General features: G+C 40.3%; 2 protein-coding genes and 1 long non-coding RNA gene across 3 annotated transcripts; 1 reads left to right on the top strand and 2 right to left on the bottom strand.

Moving 5' to 3' along the window:
• Positions 1-13,507: 13,507 nt before the first annotated feature.
• On the bottom strand, positions 13,508-15,077 carry LOC121518089 (adenosine receptor A3-like). Its single transcript, XM_041800299.1, has 3 exons — positions 14,361-15,077; positions 13,825-14,288; positions 13,508-13,729 (listed from the first exon to the last, which is right to left on the bottom strand). Exons 1-3 carry the CDS (start codon positions 14,696-14,698, stop codon positions 13,518-13,520), a joined length of 1,014 nt encoding a protein of 337 aa, XP_041656233.1. The 5' UTR covers positions 14,699-15,077; the 3' UTR covers positions 13,508-13,517.
• Positions 15,078-16,615: 1,538 nt separating this feature from the next.
• Positions 16,616-20,766, bottom strand: LOC121518096 (transcription factor Spi-B-like). Its single transcript, XM_041800312.1, has 6 exons — positions 20,697-20,766; positions 20,518-20,548; positions 19,773-19,974; positions 18,736-18,854; positions 18,474-18,618; positions 16,616-18,318 (listed from the first exon to the last, which is right to left on the bottom strand). The coding sequence occupies exons 2-6, from the start codon at positions 20,536-20,538 to the stop codon at positions 18,008-18,010; spliced, it is 798 nt and encodes a 265-aa protein (XP_041656246.1). The 5' UTR covers positions 20,539-20,548; positions 20,697-20,766; the 3' UTR covers positions 16,616-18,007.
• Positions 19,945-23,289, top strand: LOC121518110. The gene is made up of 3 exons (XR_005992623.1): positions 19,945-20,074; positions 20,737-20,772; positions 23,099-23,289. It is a non-coding gene; the product is annotated as an uncharacterized LOC121518110 (long non-coding RNA).
• Positions 23,290-24,509: the final 1,220 nt, after the last annotated feature.

Below are 24,509 nucleotides of genomic sequence, written 5' to 3' on the forward strand. Positions count from 1 at the left end.
TCCAACGAGGTGTAACATGCTCCTTTATATCGTTTTCTTCCTCCACTGTGATGTCATTTAAAAATCACAGTGATGTACTGGCCTGGGACACTTGGGTGAGGGGGTGGGGGGTATCGTCAAAACTGATCAGGGACTAAAACTGGTTTGTTTCAGCTCTGGTTAATGATTTACATCACCTACAGTCTTATCCTTCCACACTGACAAGGTGAGAGTAATAAGAGGAAAAGGCTCTGCTTATGCAGCTGAGACATTACCAACAGAGATTCTATTGTAAAAGGAGATGAATTGGCCTGTGAGGGAAATATCACAAGACTGACAAAGAGACTTAAACCCTCTTATTCTCAATAGGCCCCTCAACTGCTGACAATAAGCTTCTGTTTAAAAGTACAGATTAGAGACTGGCATCTGATCTGCAACCCTGCAGGACTGCTAGTTGCACTTATTTTCAACAGCTGGTTGGATCAACAATAATCAGAGTAATTTACAGCAGAACATGCCAGATTTATCAACCTCGTACTTTGAAGACTTGCTTGTCCCCTCTGCGACTTCTTTGTCTTTTAACACTCTTAATGTTTTTGGTACAGTAAAAAAATGGCATTTTAAGACTACAAAGTTCAAAAGTTACAGAGCTGGTAGTGGAAAAAAAGAATTTATTGGGGTTGTGTTTTGCATTCACATGGCCACTAGAGGGCAGTATAATATTAGCCATTGATTTGATGAAAGTCTTCAAGATTTTTAAAAAATATTTCTCTGATTACAGCATAAATCTCTCCGATTGACCATATTTTATATTTATATTTAACTAATTTTATGCATATATGTTTACAAAAATGGGTAGAGGAACCACTGCAAAACATCAGAGGTGGAGAAAGTACAAGGCAAGTACTCCAGTAAACAAATATCACTAACATAAGATCTTTTCTTATTGGCAGTAACAAAATATGAGTATGGATCTCCAACCGGGTTGTTCAGGTAAAGTGACACCTTTATAATAAGGGGAAATGCAACAGCTTGGAGTGTGGAATCCCCTCTTTCTATGTGGGCATAACAGTCATGTGTAGTCGAATCTAAAAATAAAATGGTCAGTTTTATATATATTGATGATAAAAAGCTAGAACCTCCTTTTTTGACTTTTAGTTGTGTTTTTACTTAGTAATTGATGTTTTTTAAAAGTAACAAAGGACAATATTTCCCCCAAAATATACTAAAGTAAAATTAAAATTGCCAAACACTGATTGGGCTTTTCTGTTCAGCACAAATCAAGTTCTCTCCTTCTTTATTTCAGTTTGTAGCGTTAGGATAGATAAGGTAGATTGTTTAATAAAGAATAGGACTTCTCTGAATCATTCTGACCAGCTGCCTTTAAAAAAAGTCACCATCTTCAAACAAAATAAGCAAGTTTCTGTTTCTATCCTTAATTTAAAAAACTATTATTCTTTAATTTACACATTGCAGCTTCTTGTTTATTAAAAAGCAACAACGTGCTTGAAAAATAACCATACACAACATTGTTAGAAATACAATTTTTGTTTAAAATGATAGAAATTAAATGAAATGGCTGATAAATAAAAAAGGTGTGAAGGAGCTTAACAGTACGCCTCTCTCATTTCACAGAATGCATTTACAACAGTCTGCCACTAGATGGAGTGTATCATTTCAAAGTGAGACCTTAATTAAGATGATAGTGAAATCTGGGCCTGCCAGAGTGGTCACAGATCTGCTATGACTTACAGCCAAAGTCTGTTTGAGGGCAGGCAATACGTTTCTTCGTTTCTTTAAAATTTGAAATTCCAAGCTTAAAATGCAAAAACTGAACCTTCTTAATCAAGATGCCACGTGCCATCTCTTTGCCATGCTGTCAATTGTTTAAGAGGAAAAAGGAGAAATTATTTTCCGAGTAAACCAACACTAATCCAAAGGTTAACCTTAAAGTTTTAAAATTCACAAGTGTGTATGTTTTTGACCATTAATATGCATAAGCTGAACAACTCCATAAGCGGATATACATTTTACATGTTTGCTGCCCTGTTCACCTTCAACTGCATAAACTCTTGACCAGGTAAGTAGTAGCCCGTGAACCTCAGAAGTTACAAATGTTTGTTTATTTCTTTACTTTCTAGTCTCTTAGTTTGGTATATATATATTTTAACATAAGCTCGTTTTCTATTAAATATCTGATTTTAAAAAAACTACAGAATCACACTTTTTACTGCAAAGGACTCCTTAAGGTTAGCTTAATTAAGCTAATATCTTTAAGCAAGTAGCCACAACAAAGATGTTGGCAGGAGATCTTGACAAGTTTGACAAAGCTCTTAAATAAATAAAAGCACCTGCTGTTTCTCATAAATTAAATCATTTATTTTAAAAAAAATCCGCTATTGTCCTGACCGAGGTAGGGTGCATATCTTCATTTAGAACTTCATTATGTACAGCAGCATTGCTGTTTGTCTTTGTCTATTAGCCTATATGAAAAAGGTAGCCTAAACTTAAGCAGAGCTTATTAAATTCTTATTACAATTTCTTACAAAAAGTGTGTAATTGTTTTATTTAACCTCATAATGCTTCAGTTTTCCTCAAATTTGAACATCTTTTGTAATCGCTACTGGTTTGGCCAAGAATGCAATGGAAATAATAATAAATAGGATTTTTTGCTATTAAATATATTGAATCAGCTTTTTTTTCATCAGTGACGACTGGCTATAAAATCTAACTCTAAAATTAATTCTACTGATAGTAAAGCCTTTCTGTTACAACTTATGAATAGGCTACTTCTTGTTTTTGCTCATATGTGCATAAGGGCACCTCTGATAACCTTAAAAATTTATATTAGAGAAATAAAGTGAGTCACATATTTTGGAAGAGAGGTTAAAATGGATAAAGCAGTGTTTCCCACACACTGACCCTCCTTACAGTTTGTGGGCCACCCAGGTGGCAGCCACCCAAGTACATTCGACCATCTTATATCTGACATTTTTTGTCTTTCTTTTAAATTCATAAACAGTCAACATCTGTTCACACAAGAGAGCTATCCACCTGTACATTCCTCCTGTAAATACGCTGGTTGAGGTGTAATGTCTCGTTAAAAAAAATAAACTCTGTGTGCCGTCAATATTTATAATCCTGTCCTTCTGTGTTGCAGGATATTGGTTGGGATATGCTACCTCAGGAATATAAAGACTTCAACACAAGGCTGACCTGCTATGATTATAGAATATGGGGTAAAACATTGCAGAAGGTGAGTGGTTTTATTTGAGCATCTTTAAACAATGAACTTTTGTTTAAAAAGAGAGGAAACAAAAAACATGCAGAAAGAGGCAGGGCAGGATGGCCATCCATACCACCTACATGCTGCATCATTCTGTGGGAAACATTGTTATTTATTGGCCTAGTTTTCATATCTTAAGGGAACTATCAAAATTAAACCTGATATTTTCACTTGGATGTTCACGCTTTAATTGGATAACATAAATTAAACTAAGAAAGAAAAATCATAAAAGATAGAGCTCCTTCTCTTAGTATTGAAACTGGTTCAGCAAGTTGAGTTGTATACCTTAAAATACCCTCAATCTATATGTGTGTAGATATGTGATGAAAATACAGACCTCATGGCTATATGTTTTTAAATGTAAATATTTATGCTCTCTTGGGCATGTCGTGACTGTATGTACATACTGGCAACAAAGCACCTCATGTTATTGATACCAGGAGGAATAACAAAGCAAGTGTCCTTGTGTAAACTGGGTGTGAGTTTGAAAACTCTGCTATCAGATTCAGCTGTCACACTCAGGGAAAGGCAAACATAACATCATGATTATGGCAGAGACCTTTTTTAAACTTCCCACAACATCTCCAGCATGATTAGTGTTTGACATGATGTGACACTTTGAAACACTTCACTTGAGGAGCGTCAAAAACTTCTGTCTTCCTGTTTGCAGGAAATAAATATCGTCACCGTGCATTCAGAGTACATCTGCCCCTACAACTGTACAGTACAGTGGAGCTGTGTGACTATATTTGTCCTCCCCTCCTTCTCTCTCTTGCAAGGGGACAGGAGAGTCAGGAGTTGGACGGCTGCCAAAAGAGGCCGGCCCGCCGTGCAGCTGAAACTTTTACAAGCCAAGCAGGAAGAGACACAGGGAGCGATCGAAGAAGAAAAGGAGCAAAAGGAAAAGTGAGGGAGACGTCTAAAGCTCTTTCTCCCTGTCTCTCTCCTCTTTGTGTCTATTTGTGTCTCTGTCTTTTCTTATTCCTTGTTAAAGCCATACTGTATTTGCCCGCCTTTGGTGGCAGGGGGTAAGTGTAGGGCTGGAGGACAGGACGGGAGGGGAGGAGGAGGTGGGGAGAGACTTTGGGTTCAGAGAGTTCAGCTGAGGAGAGAAATAAATGCATAAACAACAAAGGAGACGTGACGTCAGGTTTAGGGGCTGTCCAACCTGCTGGCTGAATCTGAGCCTCGATGGAAGGATTGTTCGCACCACATGTGTGTATGTGTGCTGTGTACAGTACCAATGTATGTGTGTCCATTGTCCTAACTTTGAGAACAGACTCGTGGAGTTTAAGCAGGGAAGCTGGATTTTGGGGTCTGTTTTGTCTCCGCGGTGAGTGTTCGAGGACCGGGAGAGCCCTCTAGAAATGTGTATGTGTGCGTGATTGTGCGTGTGAATTCGTTTGGTCAGTTTGAGGACTCAATTACTCAGGTATTACAGCAGCTACAACGAGGAATTAACAGTTTTACTCATCAAAGAAAGAACAAGCTTTGTTATTTGTCTTCCAGTGGCTGATGTGAGTTTTAAAATGAGAGAAAAGTATTTTTCATGCTGCAACTGTAGAAAAAGTCCTGTTTTTTTGAATTTCAAAATTACGTCAGCTCATGAGCAAGCTCCGATTGGCTGGCTCGACTTGGGATACCCGCTCAAACGCCAGCGATTGGACCCCAAGTGGGCTATGGAGAACGTCGGCCATTTATGAACAGATGGATTTATGTTTTCTCTTCCAATGATTGAGGTCATCTAGAGGCGACGGCTCGCTGATCCAAGATCTGCATCGGTGTCCAACTGTCTTGCTGGTGTGAGAAAGCAGAGGGAGACCTGGGAAAGATGCCAGCGGCTGGAGGGGGCGAAAAAAAGTGACATTCTCTGAAATGTCCACCCTCCTCGCTCATTGATTCATTTAGCTGAAGTCTCCTAAACCCCTCCCACTGAGCAGGGCAGATATTATCCCCTGATGGAGTGAGAGGACAAATTGACGGAGGGATAAAGGGAGACACAGAGAAACTGAAGCAGAATTAAGATATCAAAAAGACATTTCCAGGGTGAGGGAACTTAACAGGTCTGCCAGTGTAGAGCTCTAATCCTGAGCTAGTTTGGGCTTTTTTGACCCATTGGTGTTAAAAATATGGTGAGATGGAACAATATGGCAGAAGTATTTGGATTCGCTTGTCTCTCGCAGTGTCTCTGTTGCAGGATAGTAGAACTACGAGGTGAGAGTCCCGTTTTGGATGCTAGAGAATAAGTGTGAATGTTGCTGCTCTGTGTCACTGTGACAGTTTACACTTCTCTTTTCTTTTTCTTGTCTTTCTGTGTCTTAACTCTTTTTCTCTGACTCCTCCTCTCTCTGTTCTGCCTCTCTCGCTACAGCATGTCCCTCCCTTCCTCTTTTCTGTGTCTCTACTCCCCCCTTACCTCCCTCCCCTCCTTTTTCTCCCCTTCCCTCTTGGCAGCGGTGCCAAAGTGGGCAGGCAGACCGAGGCAAACACAGCACAGGGCAGAGCAGAGGGCGATCCAAAGGCTGGCGAATTGATTATGAGTATGCTTGTGTTTTGAAGTGTCCTCTGTCTTTGATTCTGTGCGTTTGTGTCAGCTTTTTAGTCACATGCAACTGCAAGTAATGTGAGTCTGTTCTGAGCCTGTTGTGGAGCTCTTCTCTCTATGTTTTGCTCAGTGTGTTTGATATCGAGGCTTGTGTGCGTTCTGTAGGGCTGTGTGCGAGCAGACGTCCCTCTGTCACCCTGTGTGCGGACAGACGCACTCACGCCAGTAGGAGGGGATTGTGGGAAGGGGGTGTAGCACACAGAGGGTGTGCTCTACTCCTCTCTTTTCCCTTCTTCCCGCCATCACGGCCCTCTTCTCCTCCAGTTCTCCGGCCCAGCCCGCCGCTCACGTTCAGGCTCCAGGTATTTTTCTTTTTTATCCTGCGACACCTTTTCCAAGTCTTTTTGCTGCCCTGTAATCTTTCTCCTCGGGTTCTTCTCGCCCTCTTCCTCTGTCCTCCATCATGGTCTTCGTCCTGTAAATGTATCTATCATCATCGGTTGCCACGCTGCACTCCGCTCGCCGCCATTTTGGCTCAATAGACATAGCAGGAAAAACTTTTCATGAGCTTTGAGGGACTCCTCGACTCCCCGCTGACCACCTTGTCTATCCTGCTTCCAGTATCTCTTTTTTTTCTGTCTCTGTCACCCTCTTCCTCTCCCGTCTCTCAGCTCTAGGACAGCAGGATCTGACAGGGTGGTGAACCGCCTGCCTGCTGCGTTTTGTTCTGAACAGGTGTCTTTTTGTAGGCTGGCAGGGAGAAGGTAAGGCCCTCACAGCTTCTTTTTGACCTCCGAGGGTCGACAGAGCCAGAGAGATCTTGTTGTGTTGAGATCAGTACAAGTTTTGCTCCTTGCTGGTGTTGAAGAGCTGCTCACATCGGACGTGACAGACACAACAATTCTCTTATCACACAGGGACGTTATTATATCGAATTAAAGGGCAATCTGTACTTTGTTTCTCCTTCCCTTTATGCCTCTGGGAAATTTAGATATGAGGCCGTTGTTTCACATGATCATGTATTTAAGTTGTATACTTCCACGATCGAGATATGTGATAGTTTATCTTGAGGTGGCAATAGCGGCATTTGTTTCGCCACACTGCGCCATAGGTTAGTGTTTATGATACTTTGCATTTCAGAGAAAACTGAGGCAGAAATGAAACTGAGGTCAGGTCAGGCACTGGTAAGAGAAGGACAGAGAGTTGAGCACTAACCGTTTTTGTTCCCTGATCTTTAACAATAGTTTTCTTCTGAGTTTATCAGAACGAACGCTTGAATTTTTATCTTATGTGACCTAGCTATCGAAAGAACAATAGTTACACATAAAGAAGCATTCGTCTGATTGATTGTTCTCATCTGCAAACATAAACCCAGTATGAAAATGCAAAAATATGAACATCTCATTTTCCGCACTCAATAAAACAGGATTCGTCGATCGATTCACAGTCTATTTTATCATTTTACTCGCATTTAAAGGGGAAATTTTGATACTCATCGATAGAAGAGCTATCATAAATTGATTGTACAATTAGAAATCTATCCAGGCGGCTTTTTGAAAGCATTTTTTATCTTGATCTAAATAGGGGTCGGTGTTAAGATGGCGCCTTCGTGCCACGTGTTTAAAAAAGCAGTGTACATGGGCAGACCCTTTCAACATGCCCCTCACAGTTTGTGGGTACACTTTTTCTATTTCTCTGCTTCAGCCTCCGGCTCTATCATCGCAATTAGGGGCTGAAAATGCATAAAAAATTATCCAAATAACAGTGCTACACACATATCAACATGCGACAGCAATGTGACAGAAATGTTGAGAAAGAAGAAGCCGGAGAAAACGAGAGAACAAGGGTTACAGAGACAGAAAGAGAGGTAGGAGTGGGAGAGCTCTTTTTCCCCGCCCCTCTCTTATCCTCAGATGAACTTATCGTGTTGCCTCATAATGTTTCTGAGTTTTTCTCCTAGAGGCAGTCATGCTAACTTCCTGCATACAGCCTCAGCAGAGCTGATTGGCTGATATCTCGGCTGACCGGCCGCAGTTAGCATCGAGGCAACAGGAAGTTTCTCCTCTCATGCAGGAAGCAGCAGCTGCTCGGTCTTGACAGACAGCACTTTGCACTCTAGCACGCACGCTCTGTTTGTGTATCAGCAATGTGTATGTGCATGTGCTTGTTTGTGTACGGCCTGCTCTGTGTGGCATAAGTGAACGCTCTAACATGTGGGCGTGTAGCAACATGCCAGGCCAGGCATCTGAGATATCAGAAACATTTGAAACCATGGTAACCACACAGCTCATCAGCACATTAGCAAAAGCAAAGACAAGTGGAAAAGAGGAGAGGGGATGGAGAGGAAGAAGAGGACGCAAACCTTTGATGTTTTTCCCTTCATTCAAAGGTTTTAAAGTCACATCTGGCCCAAATTAAGATTTTTTTTCCTTTATTATCTTATAACACCACGCATATTTATATTTTAAAAAGGATTCTTTAAACATAAAATCCTACAAGATGATATTTGTATTAATCTAAAATCAGGGCTCCTGCAGATCCTTGAAAGTCTTAAAAGGCCTTAAATAAGACTTTCTAAATTTAAAGCCTTAAAATGTCTTTTTTTTTTTTTTTACCTGTTAGAGGCTTTGAATTATATAAGACCCTTTAACTAAGACATGTTTTTATCCAATCTTCATTTCTAGCGACATTAAGCAATTTATTTGCGTATAAGCTTGTAGTGCATGTTATGATTAGTATCACTGCATCAAACATTGAAAGAAAATAGGCATTAAATGTTCCAGAAATAATCACATTTGGCTTTTTATGACCCAAAAATATATTAACAGTGCATTAGGTTATTAAACCAGAGAATTCAGCTCTGTCCAGTGAGCAATCTTCCGTCATTTTTGACCGCTTGCCGCACTAAAAGTGTTATTAATTTTTCTCAGCTTAGGTCTGAAGAAGTCATATATTTGATTCTTATAGGTGTGTAGGAACCCTGAAACGTGACAGTTTTTACTACATAATGAGTGTTTTGTCCAGGATTGTTAAAAGTTAAAGTCCACATGTTTTAAGCTGATAGGATCTGTTTTTTTATTGATCCAGAATACCACAAAGTTACAAAAGCTTAAAAAAATCCATTGAATTCATAGGATTGGTGTATAGGACAGGAATGAATCCTTCAGAAAATTGCTGACAAACTACTGCATATTGTCTAAAAATGCACAAATCATTGCCAGCATTTCATTACTAGAATATTTCTTATGTTTTTGAACACCAAAGAGAAAGTGTGTAGGGATTTTCCTGCAAGTTTGTAGCAATTGAAAACAGGAAATATCTATTTTTGTTGGTGTGCTATCACAGCAGCTATCAGTATCGTTTGATTAAAATTTTGTCCACCTGTTCATAACTTTTCCTTACTTCTCTAGGGTTGAAAAAATTGTTGGCAATGGTGATCGTCAACACAATTGCTCCTTTATTCTCATCCCTTATCTGGGTCATGCTATCTTCTCATCAAACTTGCTGCCTGACAGGTTTACCTATCTATAATGCCTACAAGTCAAACATTTCTGTATGCGTAGCCTCTAGCATGCACAAAAGAGGAGTTCATGTTAAGCATTTTATTTAATTACACATATTAGGATGAAATGAAGGAGCTCCTTCCTTGTACAGAGGGGGTCAGACAACTGCTCTGTGTTGTGTCTGCGTTGGTTGTGTCTAACTACATGCATATGGAAGTGTGCTTCTGTATACATGCAGAAGTGTGAGCATGAGCCTTGTGTGTTTGCGCTCAGTTAATGAGGATATACAGAACACCAGAGCGGGCACCTTGCCAAGTGGGCACGGAAGAGGCTCAGCGTGCCCATCCTTCGTCCTTTAATGTCGGAATCAGACATTCCTGAGGGAGCAGGGAAGATGAAAAAGCAGCAGGTACGATAAAATTGCTCTAGCACTCAGCCCTCTTCCTCATATCTGCCAGATGCACGAGAGCAAATTTCTCTCTAGATTAAGACAGGACACGAGTAAGACAAGACATCCGCTTGCATCTTTTTAACTGTGGGAATTCTTCATCCTGCCATTTATTGTGTGGCATAGTTCCTCTGCCAACTCCAGCTCCCCCACTACCTCCTCTTTACCCACCATCAGCACCTCCTTCCTCCCCTCATTGAAATTCTGCCTGGCACACAGACACTGCCCATTCTTGGCACAAAGCTCAGAGAGAGAGAGAGAGAGAGAGAGACACGCACAAGACCTGTACCAATCGTCTGGTGCCCCGTCCGTTGTGTCTGCCAAGCATTCATCCCGTCTCGCGGACCAAGGGACCAGGAAATCCAATAGGTATTTCCCTGCCTCTGCTTCCTGTGAAAATGTGCTCCAATTCTTCAGAGTTTTGTTGGCAATTGAGTGCGCTGTGAGTGTTTGGGGATTTGCTGATTAATTTGTGCGTTTACTGCATTTGTGTTGGTTCAGAATTAATTAGGATGCATCCTTAAGTAATGAAGAGAAAGCCAAGGGTGCATTGTTTTCATGATACCTCTATACTATAGATTTTTATTTGTTAAAGATAGTACGAATTGGCTGTTTTTCATGTGTTTTGCAGGTTAAATTGAGAAAGTTTGGAAAAAAGTGATTATTTTCCGTTTCTTTTTCTTTAATATATGCCCCCAAAATGAACATAAGCAGTAAAATCTTTTCTTTTTCTGTCTGGATTCCTTTTCTTACTTTTCTCAAAGGCCTTTTCATTGTTTTGTTGTAGCATTTTTTAAAAAACTGGATTTATTTTTTACATGATAGGCCTGAGAAGAATTTAGTGTTTCTGTGGATACTTTTTAAACTTGCTGAAAAAGATAAAATCACAGTGCTACAGTACAGCTGGCACAGAGTTGTGCAACATGTCTAACATGTGTAACCTTCACCCTAAGAAAGTTTAACATACATTTACAGGAAATTGTTTCCAGAAAAACATATCCTGACTGTGCATGGCAGAACAGTGTTATCAGGAGGCAAGAGAGGACAACGTCCGTGTCCCTTGGCTTATTTTAGAATAGTTAGTACAGATTTATCACTATACAGACCCACAGTCTTGCAGAGACGGATGCACATTCAGAAGGCATGCTTTTGCAGTTTCTCTAGATCTTTTTATTTTATTTAGAATATTTTGAACAGAAAATTATATCATCAAGCTGTTGCAGGGGTGGAGAAAAAGTCCCCAATCACAGAAATGGCACCTGATAGAGCTCACATGACGTCCACATCTGTCATCAGTGTCTTCAAACAGTCCAGAGGTGTGCTGGAGGTTGGACACTAATTTCTGCAACAATTCAGGAAATGCAGAACTCCCCATTCTGCACAGATTTCCTGCTAAATCTTTATTAATTTGACCCGATTCCCTCAGTACACTATGTCATATCACTTTAAGTCTGCTCCCCTTGCCCTCCAGTCAGTAAATGTTTCTTGGCGACCAAACAGAGCTTGTAGATCTGTCACTGGCACGGTGGCAGGGTCGGGCGTGATGCCAACACACCCCGACTCCCTCCACCCATGTCTGTCTGTCTGGTGTTCAGTAATCAGACTAGCAGGGTCTGCTGCATGCTAACTATAGGCCGGCCTGGGCTGAGTCTCAGGGGTTGTGGCTCTATGCTAATTTATGCGAGCTGTTTACCTCCTAACCCAGTCTATCTGAGGCCAGGACCTGCCGTTTAGTCTAGCACTCATTAACCCTTCTGCTCCTGCCATGTTGACCGTCTGGCCAGTCATTTTCACATGATTGGTAGGAGACTTTTATAAGATAAAACAATACAGATAAAAGTTAAAGCGCCATATCTTTCAAAAAAACTTAAGCTGCAGTTTGAAAAGTGCGAGAGAATCTCATACGTTAAGTGATGTCACTTTGTCTCCTTAAACATTCCAGCTGTGTGCCAAGTATTGTGAAAGTTGCTTTCTACTCGTGACACTGAGTCTGGGATCTGGGTCCGTTGGCTCTGCATCAGCTCTTGGCACAAGATTGATTCTCCATCATGCACTCTCCCTCTTAATCCTGAGAAAGTAAGGTCGGAGATAAAAACCCGGAAAGGTAGACCTTATAGTACTCTTAAGCAGACCTAAAATGGCCGATGTGCACGACGCCATTTTGTATCGGCTTGTTGTGTTTTGGGGCGCAGAATACCAGCCTTGTATTCAATCAGAGGCAGCTGGTGGAAGCCATATTCGCAGGCATCTGTGTGTGTACCTCCGTCTGAGAAGCAGCAGCCAGCCTACACAGGGATAGCCCACTGGAATGAGCTCAGTTTTTGGCAAAAACGGAAACGAATTCCTGGCACAGAGACGAGCAGCACCCCCCCCCCCCTTTTCGATCACATGCCAGAGTCTCAGGAAGCCAGTGAGTTGTTTGTTGGGCTTTCACACATTAGCACTCTCACTTTCCTAATGTCTGCTTACCGTTAAATTATTTGTCTTTGATATCTTTTGTGTGACTGGTTTAATAAAGACATCCAGCTGAGTAAAAACAAAAACAATAAAGCTTGGTTGATCAGTGAGGATGAACCAATATGCACAATCTCAGACAGTCCTGTACTGTTAAAAAACAATCATTTCTCATAATCTTAAAGACTAGTGGCTTTTTAGACATAAGTCGTAATTTTGAATTGTTTCCAGGAATGAAAATCAGAGAATTTGTCCAGACTTAGCTGAAACATACAATGACACCCTCCCTAATTGCAACATAAAACAGTCAAATACGAGGCATGAAACTAAACATTAAAACTTTAATGCCTATCAGGTCTCATCTGAAACAGCTAATTAACTCTTTTTTGTGCATTACAGGTCAGTTACCTTTGTGAGTCTTTGAAGCCGAAGCAACGTGGATGCTGTCCTTGGGGCTGAGGTAGTAGATTGAATAGTTGTGGGGTTGTGTAACCTCTTTATGAGATAACTATACAATCTACTGTCTTTCCCAAGGAGACAGCTGATTCAGCCACTCGCCAACTGTCGTCTCCAGACGGGCAACATGCTGTCCAATCAAAACATGCGCTCGCAGCAATCAACATAATACGCTCTGACAAGACTTGTTTTAATTTTAGAGCAGGTGAATGAGGTCTCCCTAAATGGATGTGTTTGATTTGGGCTCTCTCAGGGTGAGGTAGTAGGTTGTATAGTTTGGTGGGTGGGGTTATGACCTGCTCAGGTGATAACTATACAGTCTATTGCCTTCCCTGAGGAGCTCACTGAACACTCATGAATGTTGGACACTCTCTCATCACTTTTCTTTGACTTCAGAAGAAAAGAGGCAAGTACAAAGAGCTGGAAAAGTTTATTAGTATATATTTAAAATATGTACATCTCAAAAAAGTAATTTGTATCTCAAATAAGTTCAAGAATCAATGAATTAAATGTTTAAATTATTGTTTTGTCCCCTACTGCAGTGTTTTAAGTGCCTTGTATGGCAGCAGCTAATGAGTTTGCTAGCATGGAGCACCCTCTAGTGGAGTCTCATGATATTGCTATCATTTAAAGCGTGCAAAGAATTGTGATCTCAAAGTATGTAAAGTTTTATTAACACTTCAACTTGTCATATGTAAAACAACTCACACAGTGCCTGTATTTTTCTCACTTGGTTTTCTAAATAAAGCATAAGGACACAGTGATATTCGGACTGTCTTGTGTTGTTTCTTTACAGTCACATTGGTTTATCATCACTAGACTCCAACCAACCCTTTTGTTCTTTTTTTAGGGCGTGCTCTTCCCTCCTGATCCACACGCCTCTGTCTGATTGGCTTGGCTGCTTGTCCTTTGTTGACAAACTTGCTTATCACCACTGAAACCGTTTATATATATGAGGAGGCGCCTCCATATTTGGCTGTAGGCCTGTTGGATCTTTGGGATCCGATAAGCATAAACCACAGGGTTGACTGCTGAGTTGGCATGGGACAGGAGAATTCCTGGAAAAAAGATTTGTGAGTGAGTTTTCAGTGTATTATCTATTAATGCACAATAAGAGAACAAATATGTAGAGGCTGTGTAAGAGTTAGCACACCTGCATAGAGTGTCCCCTTTGTGACAGCTTCAGGGCCGTGAAACAGCAGCAGACAGTTCATCAGGTGCAGGGGGATCCAGCAGATGGCAAACAAAATAAGAACCAGAGCCAGGGAGCAGGCCAGCTTCTTCTCCCTGAGCAGAGAGGCCTGTGCCTGGGGACTGCTCTCCTTTAGACGACCCTGCAGGCTCCAGAAGATCTGAGTGTAGAGGAGGGTCATGACCAGCAGGGGTGCCATGACACATCCCAGGAAGTTAAAGTACACCATAAAAGGGAGAGAGATAACTGAGAGGAAGGTGCAGGGAGGAGTAGAGAGGGAAGAGATGGATGTGTTGGTTGAGCCAGGTGCATTAGTGGAGTAGTTGTTCCAGCCAAACAGAGGGGTGAACCCAAGGAGGCAGGAAAGAGTCCAGCATGCACAAACTGCAAGCCATGTTTGCCTCTGTGAAGCCAAGGCTTTGTATCTAGAAATAAAGAGGGAATCATGTTAGATAGCTTTTCTTTCTGTAAATCAGTGATGTCAGTGTGTGCCTCACCTGAGCGGCTTGTAAAGACGGAGGTATCTGTCCACGGCGATAGCAAGCAGCGACAGCACTGAGGCCTGAGTGAGCACAAGCACAACACAGCTGAGCAGCAGACAGAGGTCAGGGCTCAGGCTCACCCAGCCGTCCAATAGCACAGCCAGGGGCACAGCTGCCACACCCACGAGCAGGTCGGCCACGGCTAGGGACACCAGGAAGCAAAACATCGGCTCACGAAGGGAATCCCGGATACCAATGCACACTGCACACACCACCAACACATTGCCAAGGCAGCAGGTCACTGCAATCAGCACCTCAAGCACTGTGTAGATCACCCAGCTCCATTCAGCCATCACTGACGAAGGAGACCAGTGAAGACGCTTTAGGTTTGATCACGTAGGTTTCCTTTCAGGTGAGGTGAACTCCATGGCAGCCCAACACAATCTTGTGTTAGCTGCTCAGATAGCGTTCCTACTTCCAGAATAGGAGAATCAAACAGATGCTTTTTATATGCAAACATGCATGCGCTTCTTTGTGCACACAACTACAGGCGTGCACTCCACTGAGAGGCCATCTGCATTCAATCAGGGAGTGAAAATCCACTCCTCACTCTGATTAATGCGGCCCAGTGCTCTTAGAGGAGAGGCCCTCTGATTGTTACATTTTTCACACAGCAGATGTGTCAGTACTAAAATAAAGAATGCTAAATCAGAAGTGAAACAAAATATGATTAGAATCTCAAACTTCCCCCCTTCTAAAATCTCTGCCACTGACGCATTTGAAGCAGAATTTTAAAGCTTTTACTGTACAAGGAAATATGAGCCACTTCAACTGCTTTTATTGATTTTAGTCTGTACTACTAAATCACATTTTATAAACTTTATATGTCAGATCTTAATCTGCAAATGATCTAAAAAGCTGATAGACAATATGGAGGAAATTATATGAAAGTAACTAAAAGTTGTACTATTATTCATGTTACAAGTGCCTTGTTATCATTATTTTATTATTATTATTTTTCATTTTTATTAATCTAATTTTTCCACTTATGGTTGTACTCAAAGTTTTTAAGGGGGGTTGGGGGGGGGGCATTTCTTACAAGCTGGGAGCTGCCTTTTCCTTCTCAAAAGTTAAACAAAGCCTGAATTTTGGTTTGAGGCTGCAGAAATTGTGAATGGAATATTAAATTCTAGCAAGTCTCAAACTTGTAACAGAGGAAATTGCCTATGAATTTCCAGTGCCCCTGTAGGAAGCACAGCATGCATTTGCATGGTCGAGTATAGGACAAATTAATTTTAAAATGAGCGACAGTTTGAATTATTTGTGCAATGGCTCACTCTTATTAACAAGCCTATAACTTGAGTACTTTAAGCCTTGATTTTTACAGTATACCTAATTAAATAATGCTGTTTGTCTGGTAAAAAACAATTGTGGCTGGTAGATTTTTTAATCCATTAGCCACAGCGGCAGGTAGATGAATAACTTAAATTACAACCTCGCCCCAGCCACACATATCCTTAAATGTCGTCCTCTGCAAATGGCAAATGAAATTTTCCAAACATTTTCCTTATCCTCTGAGCTAAGAAAAACCAAACTTTCTGCATATCTATGGTAATAACCTGCATTTTGCTCTTTCATTAACTATAAATGTCTGTAATTCACCAATATATCTACCTGCCTCAGAGAGAACCCTGCATATTAAGGCACATTGTCCTCTTTTGATTAACATTAGTCTTTTTCAATGCATGCTTTTCTGAGAAACAATAGTCTTCTACATTCTGAGGAATTTCAAAAAATTGATTCATATCTGCCATTGTTGTGCAACACATTCTGAGAAGCCATGTCCTGTGGGTGTATTGATCTTATTCCCAGAAAATATACAGAAGAAATAATGTTTTTTACCCCAAAATTGAGTAAAAATGACCCAGCATTTGGGTCATAAAAATAACCTAGCATTTTTTAGTGTATATAATGTTGGAAGATCAGTTCAACCATATTGCATCACAACCCTGAGTGCATTACACAAAAATGACAGCCTATGTATGAATGTATTTTTTGAAAATTTCTCAAAATGTAGAAATTTGGTATGCATGTAACAAAGTCAACATGTCTTACTTTGCAGGGCTCCCCTTTTTGGTCTGTTGATGTGCTCTTTGGTAACCACTGTATGGAAAAGTCTCACAGCCTTTTTTCTGTGGTGTAAATCATTGGTTCCCAACCTGGGGTCCGAGACCCTCAGGGGGGTGCCAAAGATCTTGGGGGGGGGGCTTTATCTGCTCTGAGGCTGCCAAAGTTAGATTTGCAAAATTGACTAAAACCAGTAAAGTAGTAGTAAAGTAGTTATTAAGCAGTTTATACAAAGGTCTTTTGATGAGAAAAACATACATAGGCCTTTTTGGGGTTTTATCAGTTAAAATCTATGTTGATTTTTGGTAGCAGTGTGTCACTTTGTCTCTCTCTTGGGTATGGGGGGGCTCCGCTTTTCTTAGGTACATGTAGAGGGGGCTCCAAGGAAAAATGGTTGGAAACACTGGTACACATCATTGGTTGGTCCATGCCCCCCCAGAGTAAATGGCAAAGATCTCGAAGGACAACCAGCTGCAGGCCTCTCTGCCAGGTGTTTTGGGATCATATAATCCTTGTTGGTTTTTTTCTTATTTTGTGGTGTGTTACCCTAACCCTAACCTTTAGGGGGTTTGGTAGGAGGGTCCTGCAGAATACGATCAATGCAATATTTGCTTGTTTTAAACAAAACTAAGACACTTCTGTTTTTTTTTCATTTGTGCCTTAAAGAAAGTAAAAAAAAAAAAAAAAAACAGTTATTGACCTGTAAATACTCTTCTTATAAAACTGCAGAGTAAAGCCTTTCATGCACAGTCATGAATAATAATGTCTCTGTGTTAGATATTATGTAATTTTTTCTCATGTCATTTGTTTTTGGCATATGTGAGTGGCCCAATCATTTGACTATGGAAATCTTACAGCAGCTTTATAGCAGAAGGTTACAGTTATCTTCTCCAGTGCTGGATATGGGCTACCATCCTGTGTCAGGAGACTTTGTTATTGATCAACAGGTCTGTTAATGATGGCGGTTCTGGGTGAGTGCTTACGGTTTACAAGCACATCTGTGTTTGCTTTAGTGATATGAACTACACATATCTGTCAAAATAAATGTATACAGAGAGTCATAGAGAGAGATAGACATGCAAAATAGATCGTGTGTTAGGTTTATTTTTTCATCAGAAAAAGATGGGAACAAAACTCATCACTTTTACAAAACCTACATCTGTTAAGACATCTAAAAAATGATCTTTTACCTGTAAAAAATATTGAAAAAGTATTGAAACCCCCCCCACAAACCACATCTTTTTCTTAAAAAGTTCTACTTATAAAGTAGATTTGATTTGATAACCTGTAAGATTTACATTCTTTTTCATGCCAGCATCCCAATGCAGTCTTCTTCTTCACATCTGAAACCTTCTTTAAGATGGTTTCATGTGAAACAAAACCTAGAAGATGTAAAACATTTAATGCTAGTGTTACAAATACTTAGTATTCATTCATTTCTACATGTCACAGAAATACAACAAGCAAAACGCAGAGTCCCATGGTGCTCCCTTGATATCCCTTTTGCTTATTATATATCTTTCCCCTCCTGAGTCCTATACTAGAGTATTAGAGTCTCCTTGTAGGCCCCTCAGTGTCTTCTCATCAAACCGGTAGGTGAGTTTCCTCTTCACTTTCTGAATCTCTCCGGTGCGGGAGTAGTTCCTCAGCGCTCGCGCCATCTTCTGATAAGTCATGGGCTTGCGGTTTCCCTTTCTACGTCCCCACAGCTGGGCCAAGCGCTCCTTGTTTTGGGAGGAGAACTGGAAGGTGCCAGAGGAGGACTGGACCCACCAGATGCAACTCCGCATCGATGGCGTCTGGAGCATCTCGAACAGGAACTGGAACAACCGCTCCTTCCTCTTTGCTGCAAAGGAGGAAGGGGATGTAAAGTTGGATGAGGTCACAATGTGCGTAAGTGGGAACTTGCATGCTTTTGCCCCTTGTGGGATGATGATAATTTCTTACTAAATAGAAGAGGTTTGTTATGTTGGAAATTTTTTTGAAGTTGAAAGTGTGTACCTGATAGTGGGACAAGAGGCAGGGAGTCTTTCCTCCCTCCTCTGTCAGACAATGGTGATGATGAATCTAAGTAGTCCTGGCACTGGGAGCTACTGGACTGGGAGTCTGAGTCAATGTATGCAGGGACCTCATACACAACTTGATCCTAAATAAAAAAGCCAATAATTCCACAATGTAATCTTTTTAATCAATGAGAAAAACATCACTCATCGTAAAATGCTGAATTAATTAATGCACTGAAGACTGAAGTTGCTTAACTCACCCACTGGCTTTCATGTGGACTAGACGAGGCTGGAGGCACAACTCCATCCCCATAGTCTTCATATTGAGTGTGAGAGGCCCAGTCCCACTTATATGGATGCTGACCTGACCAGCTATTCTCTGTGTAGTCAGGCACAGGATACAGTCAAATAAAAAGCACAGCGCGTTAAGTCCATTCATCTCTCCTTAAACCTCCTGAGACCTGAGATTTTGTTTTGAATGCATTTTTATTTTCTTCCAATAATTTGGGATTAGTAGGACATGATTAGTTCAAAACTTCTGCCATGTCTTTGAATAGGAATTAGTTTAAGCCAAAAAAATCCCGAAAATCTAATTTCTGCCGAAAATTCTGCTTTTGATAGGGTTTACAGCGTATTGGCTGTGTATTGGCCAGTTGTTGGGGGTCTTTAGTTTTTAAGAAGTGGTATCAGTCATTGAGAGAGAGATGGTGGACTCAATCCTTATTAATTTGAAATTTGCACCAAATTTTCAAAATTTCTTGGACATTTTCCTTTTCTAAAATTCATATAACTTTCCTAAAATTTCAAAGATATTAATTGAAATTTCTGTTAAAAAAACTTAGATTTAAGAAATTCCAATAAAAATTCCCCCCAAAATCAATGTAAATTCTAAATGTTTTAAATTAATTTTATTTATAGATTTATTAATTTATCTATTAAAAAAAATAATAATAAAAAATCTTTTTTTCAAAATTTTCATTAATAGGCCTGAAAATTTCTGAACAAATTCCCTGTAATTTCCCAAATGACCTTAAAAAAATGCAAAGCAACATTCCCAAAGACTCCCAATGAAACATTCCAAAATATACAGATATATATCATCAACTTTCATGAAAATTTCCAAAGAAGTTCCCGAAAAATGTCAAAGCAAATTGTCCCTACATATCCAGCAAATTACTTGCCCTTATTAGATATCCTGGAAAATTATCTCCCAAATTCTGATAGCAGAAATGATTAAATGTAATGTCCTCATATGTACATGCATGGTCTTAGGGGGTTAATGCCTGTCATCTTATACCTATGATTCTGGTTCCATAGTGGGACTGTGTGTGCCCCATGGTGCTCTGAGATGATGTAGGAGTTCTCACAGGCTGGACTTCCTGTGAGTGCTCCTGCAGGTACTCCTCAATGACCTCCAGGTCCACCTCAGAGCAGGAAGATGGTGCTCCTCCACTCCAGACCGCACGATCCCCACTCAGCCTCTCAGTCACATAAGCCATCTGAGAAACAGAGAGGTGGACAGCAGATTTCAGAAGAAATACTCATGTGGCAGAGTTAGATGTGTGATGCAGAAAAGGACAACGCTTTGATGATGTTCTGGTATGTTTCTTGTGCCAGCTGAGGGGCTGCTGTTTTAGTCATGATAATTCTTGGTTGTTCTGTTGTGATGCATTTGTGGACAATCTAACTAAGAAGCCTGAACTGTCTTATACTTTAATTAAATTTTCTACCAGTGACCACCACTGGTACATAAATGGCATGCATATTCAGCTGTATCAGACACATTGTGTTATTGTGTTTGTCTTGAAAATGAGCTAGCTTACAACACTGGGGCTGTGTGTATTTTAGTTTGACTGGCAAATTTATGCAAGTGTTTGTGCATTCAGCAGCACAGCTAACGTATCAGACCACAGTGATGGCTGCTATATTCATACATGACCTTTTAGCCTTAGCATCACACACCATTTGAGAGTGACAAACATAACTATTTAGAAAAGCTTTTTCAAATACAGATATTAATATGAAAATAACATCAGACTTACCGTTTCCATTTCTGTCAACATATTTCAACAACTGTAAAGGGAAAACACTCATGTTAGACATCACAAACAGGGAAGTGAAAGACGTCGTACTTCTCTAACCTATCGCAGACAAAATGGAACGTGATGAATAAAACAAACACACAAAAGTAGAATCTTAACAACAGTGAAGCTGTGTGTACCTTGTTGATTCAGTGCTGTGTTCTCCTGTTTCTCTTTCAGGTCCAGTGAAATATCCTCAGGCAGCAGGAGGAGGAGGTATGTGAAAGCTCACCTGTATGATGATGCTCAAACTGCATGTTACCTCTGTTATAGTGCCTGCACACTCCTGGCCACACCCCTTTAACCATTAGACAAATAGGTGTAAGAGAGGGAGGGGTTAAAATTTCCTTAGCAGATTGTTTTGTCTAACAGCTTGAGTGCAGAGATGTAGGTTTTATTTTATGGAATCAAAATGTGCCAGTGGTTTCTTATCATTTCTCTGCTGCAGCAGGGGAAGATAATGACTTGGATTTGTATTTTTGGCTTCACATTGAATGTGGGATCAAATCTGACACACTTGGAGAGAGACAGAACAAGGTAGTGATGATTATAGGAGATGGAAAAGAAAGAGCGGAGAGGGACAGTGGAGATATTTAGGGAGAAATAGGCATATCTGCCCCCATGTTCTTAAGTAAAATAAGGTAACATAGATATTTTATTTGTACCTGTAGGTAGTTTTCTTTTTTTTGCACACACAATCAACAGGACAAGACATAATTAAGTAAAAACAGAGCTCAGTGCTGAGTGAGTAACCTTCAGTGAAACTAGGAAAAAGATTTAAAACTTGGAAGAAGTAAGACTAAACCATCAGAAAAAACATAAGACGTTAGAAATGGGCTGTGTTTGACCTGGTCACTGTATTTCCTGGCAGTTCCATATGTGTTTGAAATGAGCCTCAGAAATCCAGAGAAACTCTTGCTCTTTTTTTTTTGGACAGAAAGTGGAAAACATGAAAAATGGTCATTTTTTGTTCCAGTCACAAAAATGGAAAAACAGGGAGGAAAAAATCATGAAATCCTTGTTTATTCAATTCCTTTATTTAGTTTTCTTGTTTTAATGAAAGGAAAGGGAAATCATGTGACCCAATCGGAAAGCTGAACATTTCAAAATAAAAGCGTCAAAATTAAAATGAATTACATCGCCATCCACTGTTTTACAGTGCTCTGTACAATGTATTAAAAATAATGTTGTCATATTTATTCCAATTAATCATTTTTCCTCCAGATATTTATAATGTCCTTTACATCACCAGCACTTTTACCACTGACATTATTTGAATATAATGTCTAGAGCAAACAGACCTGTTATACTGTAAAACATAGTGGATGTTAATATAGGCTTTAATGTTGATATGGAGGCTTTTATTTTGAAATGCACCTTTCCTATTGGGTAACATGATTTTCCCTCAAGTAATTCACTGAAACAAAAAAAACAAAATAACAGAAGTGAATAAATCAAAAATTCTATCCATGTTTTGATATGTGTTTCTCCAGTTTTTTAAAAATTTTTTAAATTCTTTTGTGACTGACATAAAAACAGGAAAATGTCTCAGATTTGTAATTTTTTCCATTTTCTGTCAAACATAAAATCAGAAATAACCCCCTAGAATAACAAGAGGTTCTCTGGATCTCTGAGGCTTGTTTCAAAAAAGGAAATGGAAATGCCAAAAAATACACTGACCTTTATTCTTGAAGGCCAGAAGGCAAAGCTTTCTTCCTCCCATGGTCATGAGCTTCAAATAGTGAAGGAAATAAATAGACTGCTGTTAAAAGTGGTGAAAATGAGATTTCTCATGAAGGTGGCTTGGCTCAACCTTAGAGATAGGATGAGGAGCTCAGACATCTAGAGGGAGCTTTGAATGGAGCTGCTACTCCTTCACACTGAAAGGAGCCTGAGGTGGATTAGGCATCAGATCAGGATGCCTCCTGCTCACCTCCCTGTGGAGGCCTTTCTGGGTATGTTTTACTGAAAAGAGACCTGAGGGCAGACCCAGGACTTGCTGGAGGGATTATACTGTATCATGGAATCCCCATGTGCAGAGATCAACACATGGATTACAGTAGTGTAATTAAATAGCAGAATGGATGTTGGATTAGGAATGTTTGATAATGGAAAATCTTAAAAACGAATACTGATGCTCAGTAAAGCTCCTATGAGAGGTTCTTTGCTGATACATGAAAAAGCAATCAAGCCAACAATCCAAATAGTGTCTGCAGAGTTTTGTCCTTAAATTTCTGTGGCCAGGTTGATGTCAGGTGTCAACTGACAACATTCTGCTGAAACAGCATAATTTTCTGCATGATAAAGTCACAGAGAGGGAAATGCTTGACCATTAAAAATAGTAGGATGAGTTTGTTTAGACTAAAAGTCTAAATCACAAAAAGTCTAAAGTGAGGTACACAATACAAGACAACCAGATCAATTTGGGGTCAGATTCTGACCTCAGTCAGCCAGGGCCAGATTCCCCTGATGGTTCTAAAGATAATCATGACAGATTATCCTTTGGTGTGTTAACAGTGATCTTTCACTCTTCAATCTACAGCTCCCGTCTGAACCGTTTGGGCCCGGTTAGAAAGTGACAGGACCAATCAGCAACAAGAGGCAGTACTTTCGGGCGCTGCAGAGCCACGATGTCAGCAAGTAGCAACAAGAGGCCCGTGCAATTATGGCGGAAGACATTAGCGTGGATGCTGAAGCGCCAGTTTTATCAGAACTTGACCACATTTCCTCGTTAAGGGAAGAACAAAGAACAGCAGTGAGTTGTTTTCTTTTCAAAAATGAAAAAAGTTGTGTACTGACATGTCTACAGCCGAGTTTGTGTTATGCAGATCTCTATGGAGTTTACTCCTCGGGAGGGGCGCATGTGTTTTGTTGCTCTGATTGGCCCGTTAAGATGTGACAGACAGAACGTTCATCCAATCACCCTCTGAGTTTTTTTTAATAGGTTCTGCCTTTTCCCAAACGCTGTCTATGAGAGGTTTACCAGATGGATGTGTGATGTGTTGTTAACCTGACACCTGCCGTGTCGGGTTAAAAAAATAATAGAAAGCCCAAAAATCATGTCAGACTTTCTGTACCCTGTACCGAGGACGGCCGCACAGGCATGAGCAGACTTGTTTTGTGGAACTGAGCAGTAGCCAATAAGGAAGCCAGCTGATCAGTGGGCCATGGTAATGATTGTAAATGCTAAGCATAAAATTGGATGGATGATACAAACTGTGGACTGCCTTGTTGCAACACAAGTGTTTATACAACATGTTCTATAAGAAATGCCACAACTGAACTGACAAAGAGAGATGGACCAAAATTGCTTTGGGTTCTAAATATGATTTGTGTACAAGGGTTAACAACGGTTAACATGAGGTAGGGATTGGGCAATTTAACCCTCTGAGACAGATGTTCCCACGTGCATGAAGAGACACATGTTAACAAAATTTAAACAACTTTTGAAGCATGAATCATAGCTACTTACTTTGTCCTCCCTGGAAGCCACCATTGTGCTGTTGTTATGATGCTATCAATGCTTTCGTAGCCCTTACAGAAGCTTTTCTAGCGGGCCTGGAAAATCCACACCACTCTGATGTTGAACATCTTTTTAAAATGTATTTTTAATCCATTTTAGACTGTGTCTGCCACCACCTTAGCATAAGCCACCAAATTGTTTTGTCACTTGGGATGTGACAACCAATGGCAGGCAGTTCTGTTGTCGCGTAATGCTTTGCCAAACTGCACATCTGACTAAGCAGACCATGCAGGGACTGGCCTGAACAGCTCATAATGGAGAGAAAGAAATACAGAGAGCCTATGACGTGGCCTTCTGTGCCACTGCAGACAGGGATTGCTTTGAATAATGGCACAAATAAAGCTAACACAATAAGCGCAAGGACTTTTTTGTAAATATGTGAGTAATTTGAAGACTTTATCACAGAAGGACTTTTTAAAAAAGTTTTTGG

This window comes from Cheilinus undulatus, linkage group 11 (assembly GCF_018320785.1).
Source record: "Cheilinus undulatus linkage group 11, ASM1832078v1, whole genome shotgun sequence".
NCBI lineage: Eukaryota > Metazoa > Chordata > Actinopteri > Labriformes > Labridae > Cheilinus > Cheilinus undulatus.

Excerpts from the sequence above, each read along its gene's own strand:
- LOC121518089 (XM_041800299.1), bottom strand. The coding sequence starts at position 14,698 with ATGGCTGAATGGAGCTGGGTGATCTACACAGTGCTTGAGGTGCTGATT. Across the intron at positions 14,289-14,360 it reads CGTCTTTACAAGCCGCTCAG|ATACAAAGCCTTGGCTTCAC; the intron begins GTGAGGCACACA and ends CTTTATTTCTAG. Across the intron at positions 13,730-13,824 it reads AAAGGGGACACTCTATGCAG|GAATTCTCCTGTCCCATGCC; the intron begins GTGTGCTAACTC and ends TCTTTTTTCCAG.
- LOC121518096 (XM_041800312.1), bottom strand. The coding sequence starts at position 20,538 with ATGTTGACAGAAATGGAAACG. Across the intron at positions 19,975-20,517 it reads TGTTGACAGAAATGGAAACG|ATGGCTTATGTGACTGAGAG; the intron begins GTAAGTCTGATG and ends TCTGTTTCTCAG. Across the intron at positions 18,319-18,473 it reads GCCTCTTGTCCCACTATCAG|CAAAGAGGAAGGAGCGGTTG; the intron begins GTACACACTTTC and ends CCTCCTTTGCAG.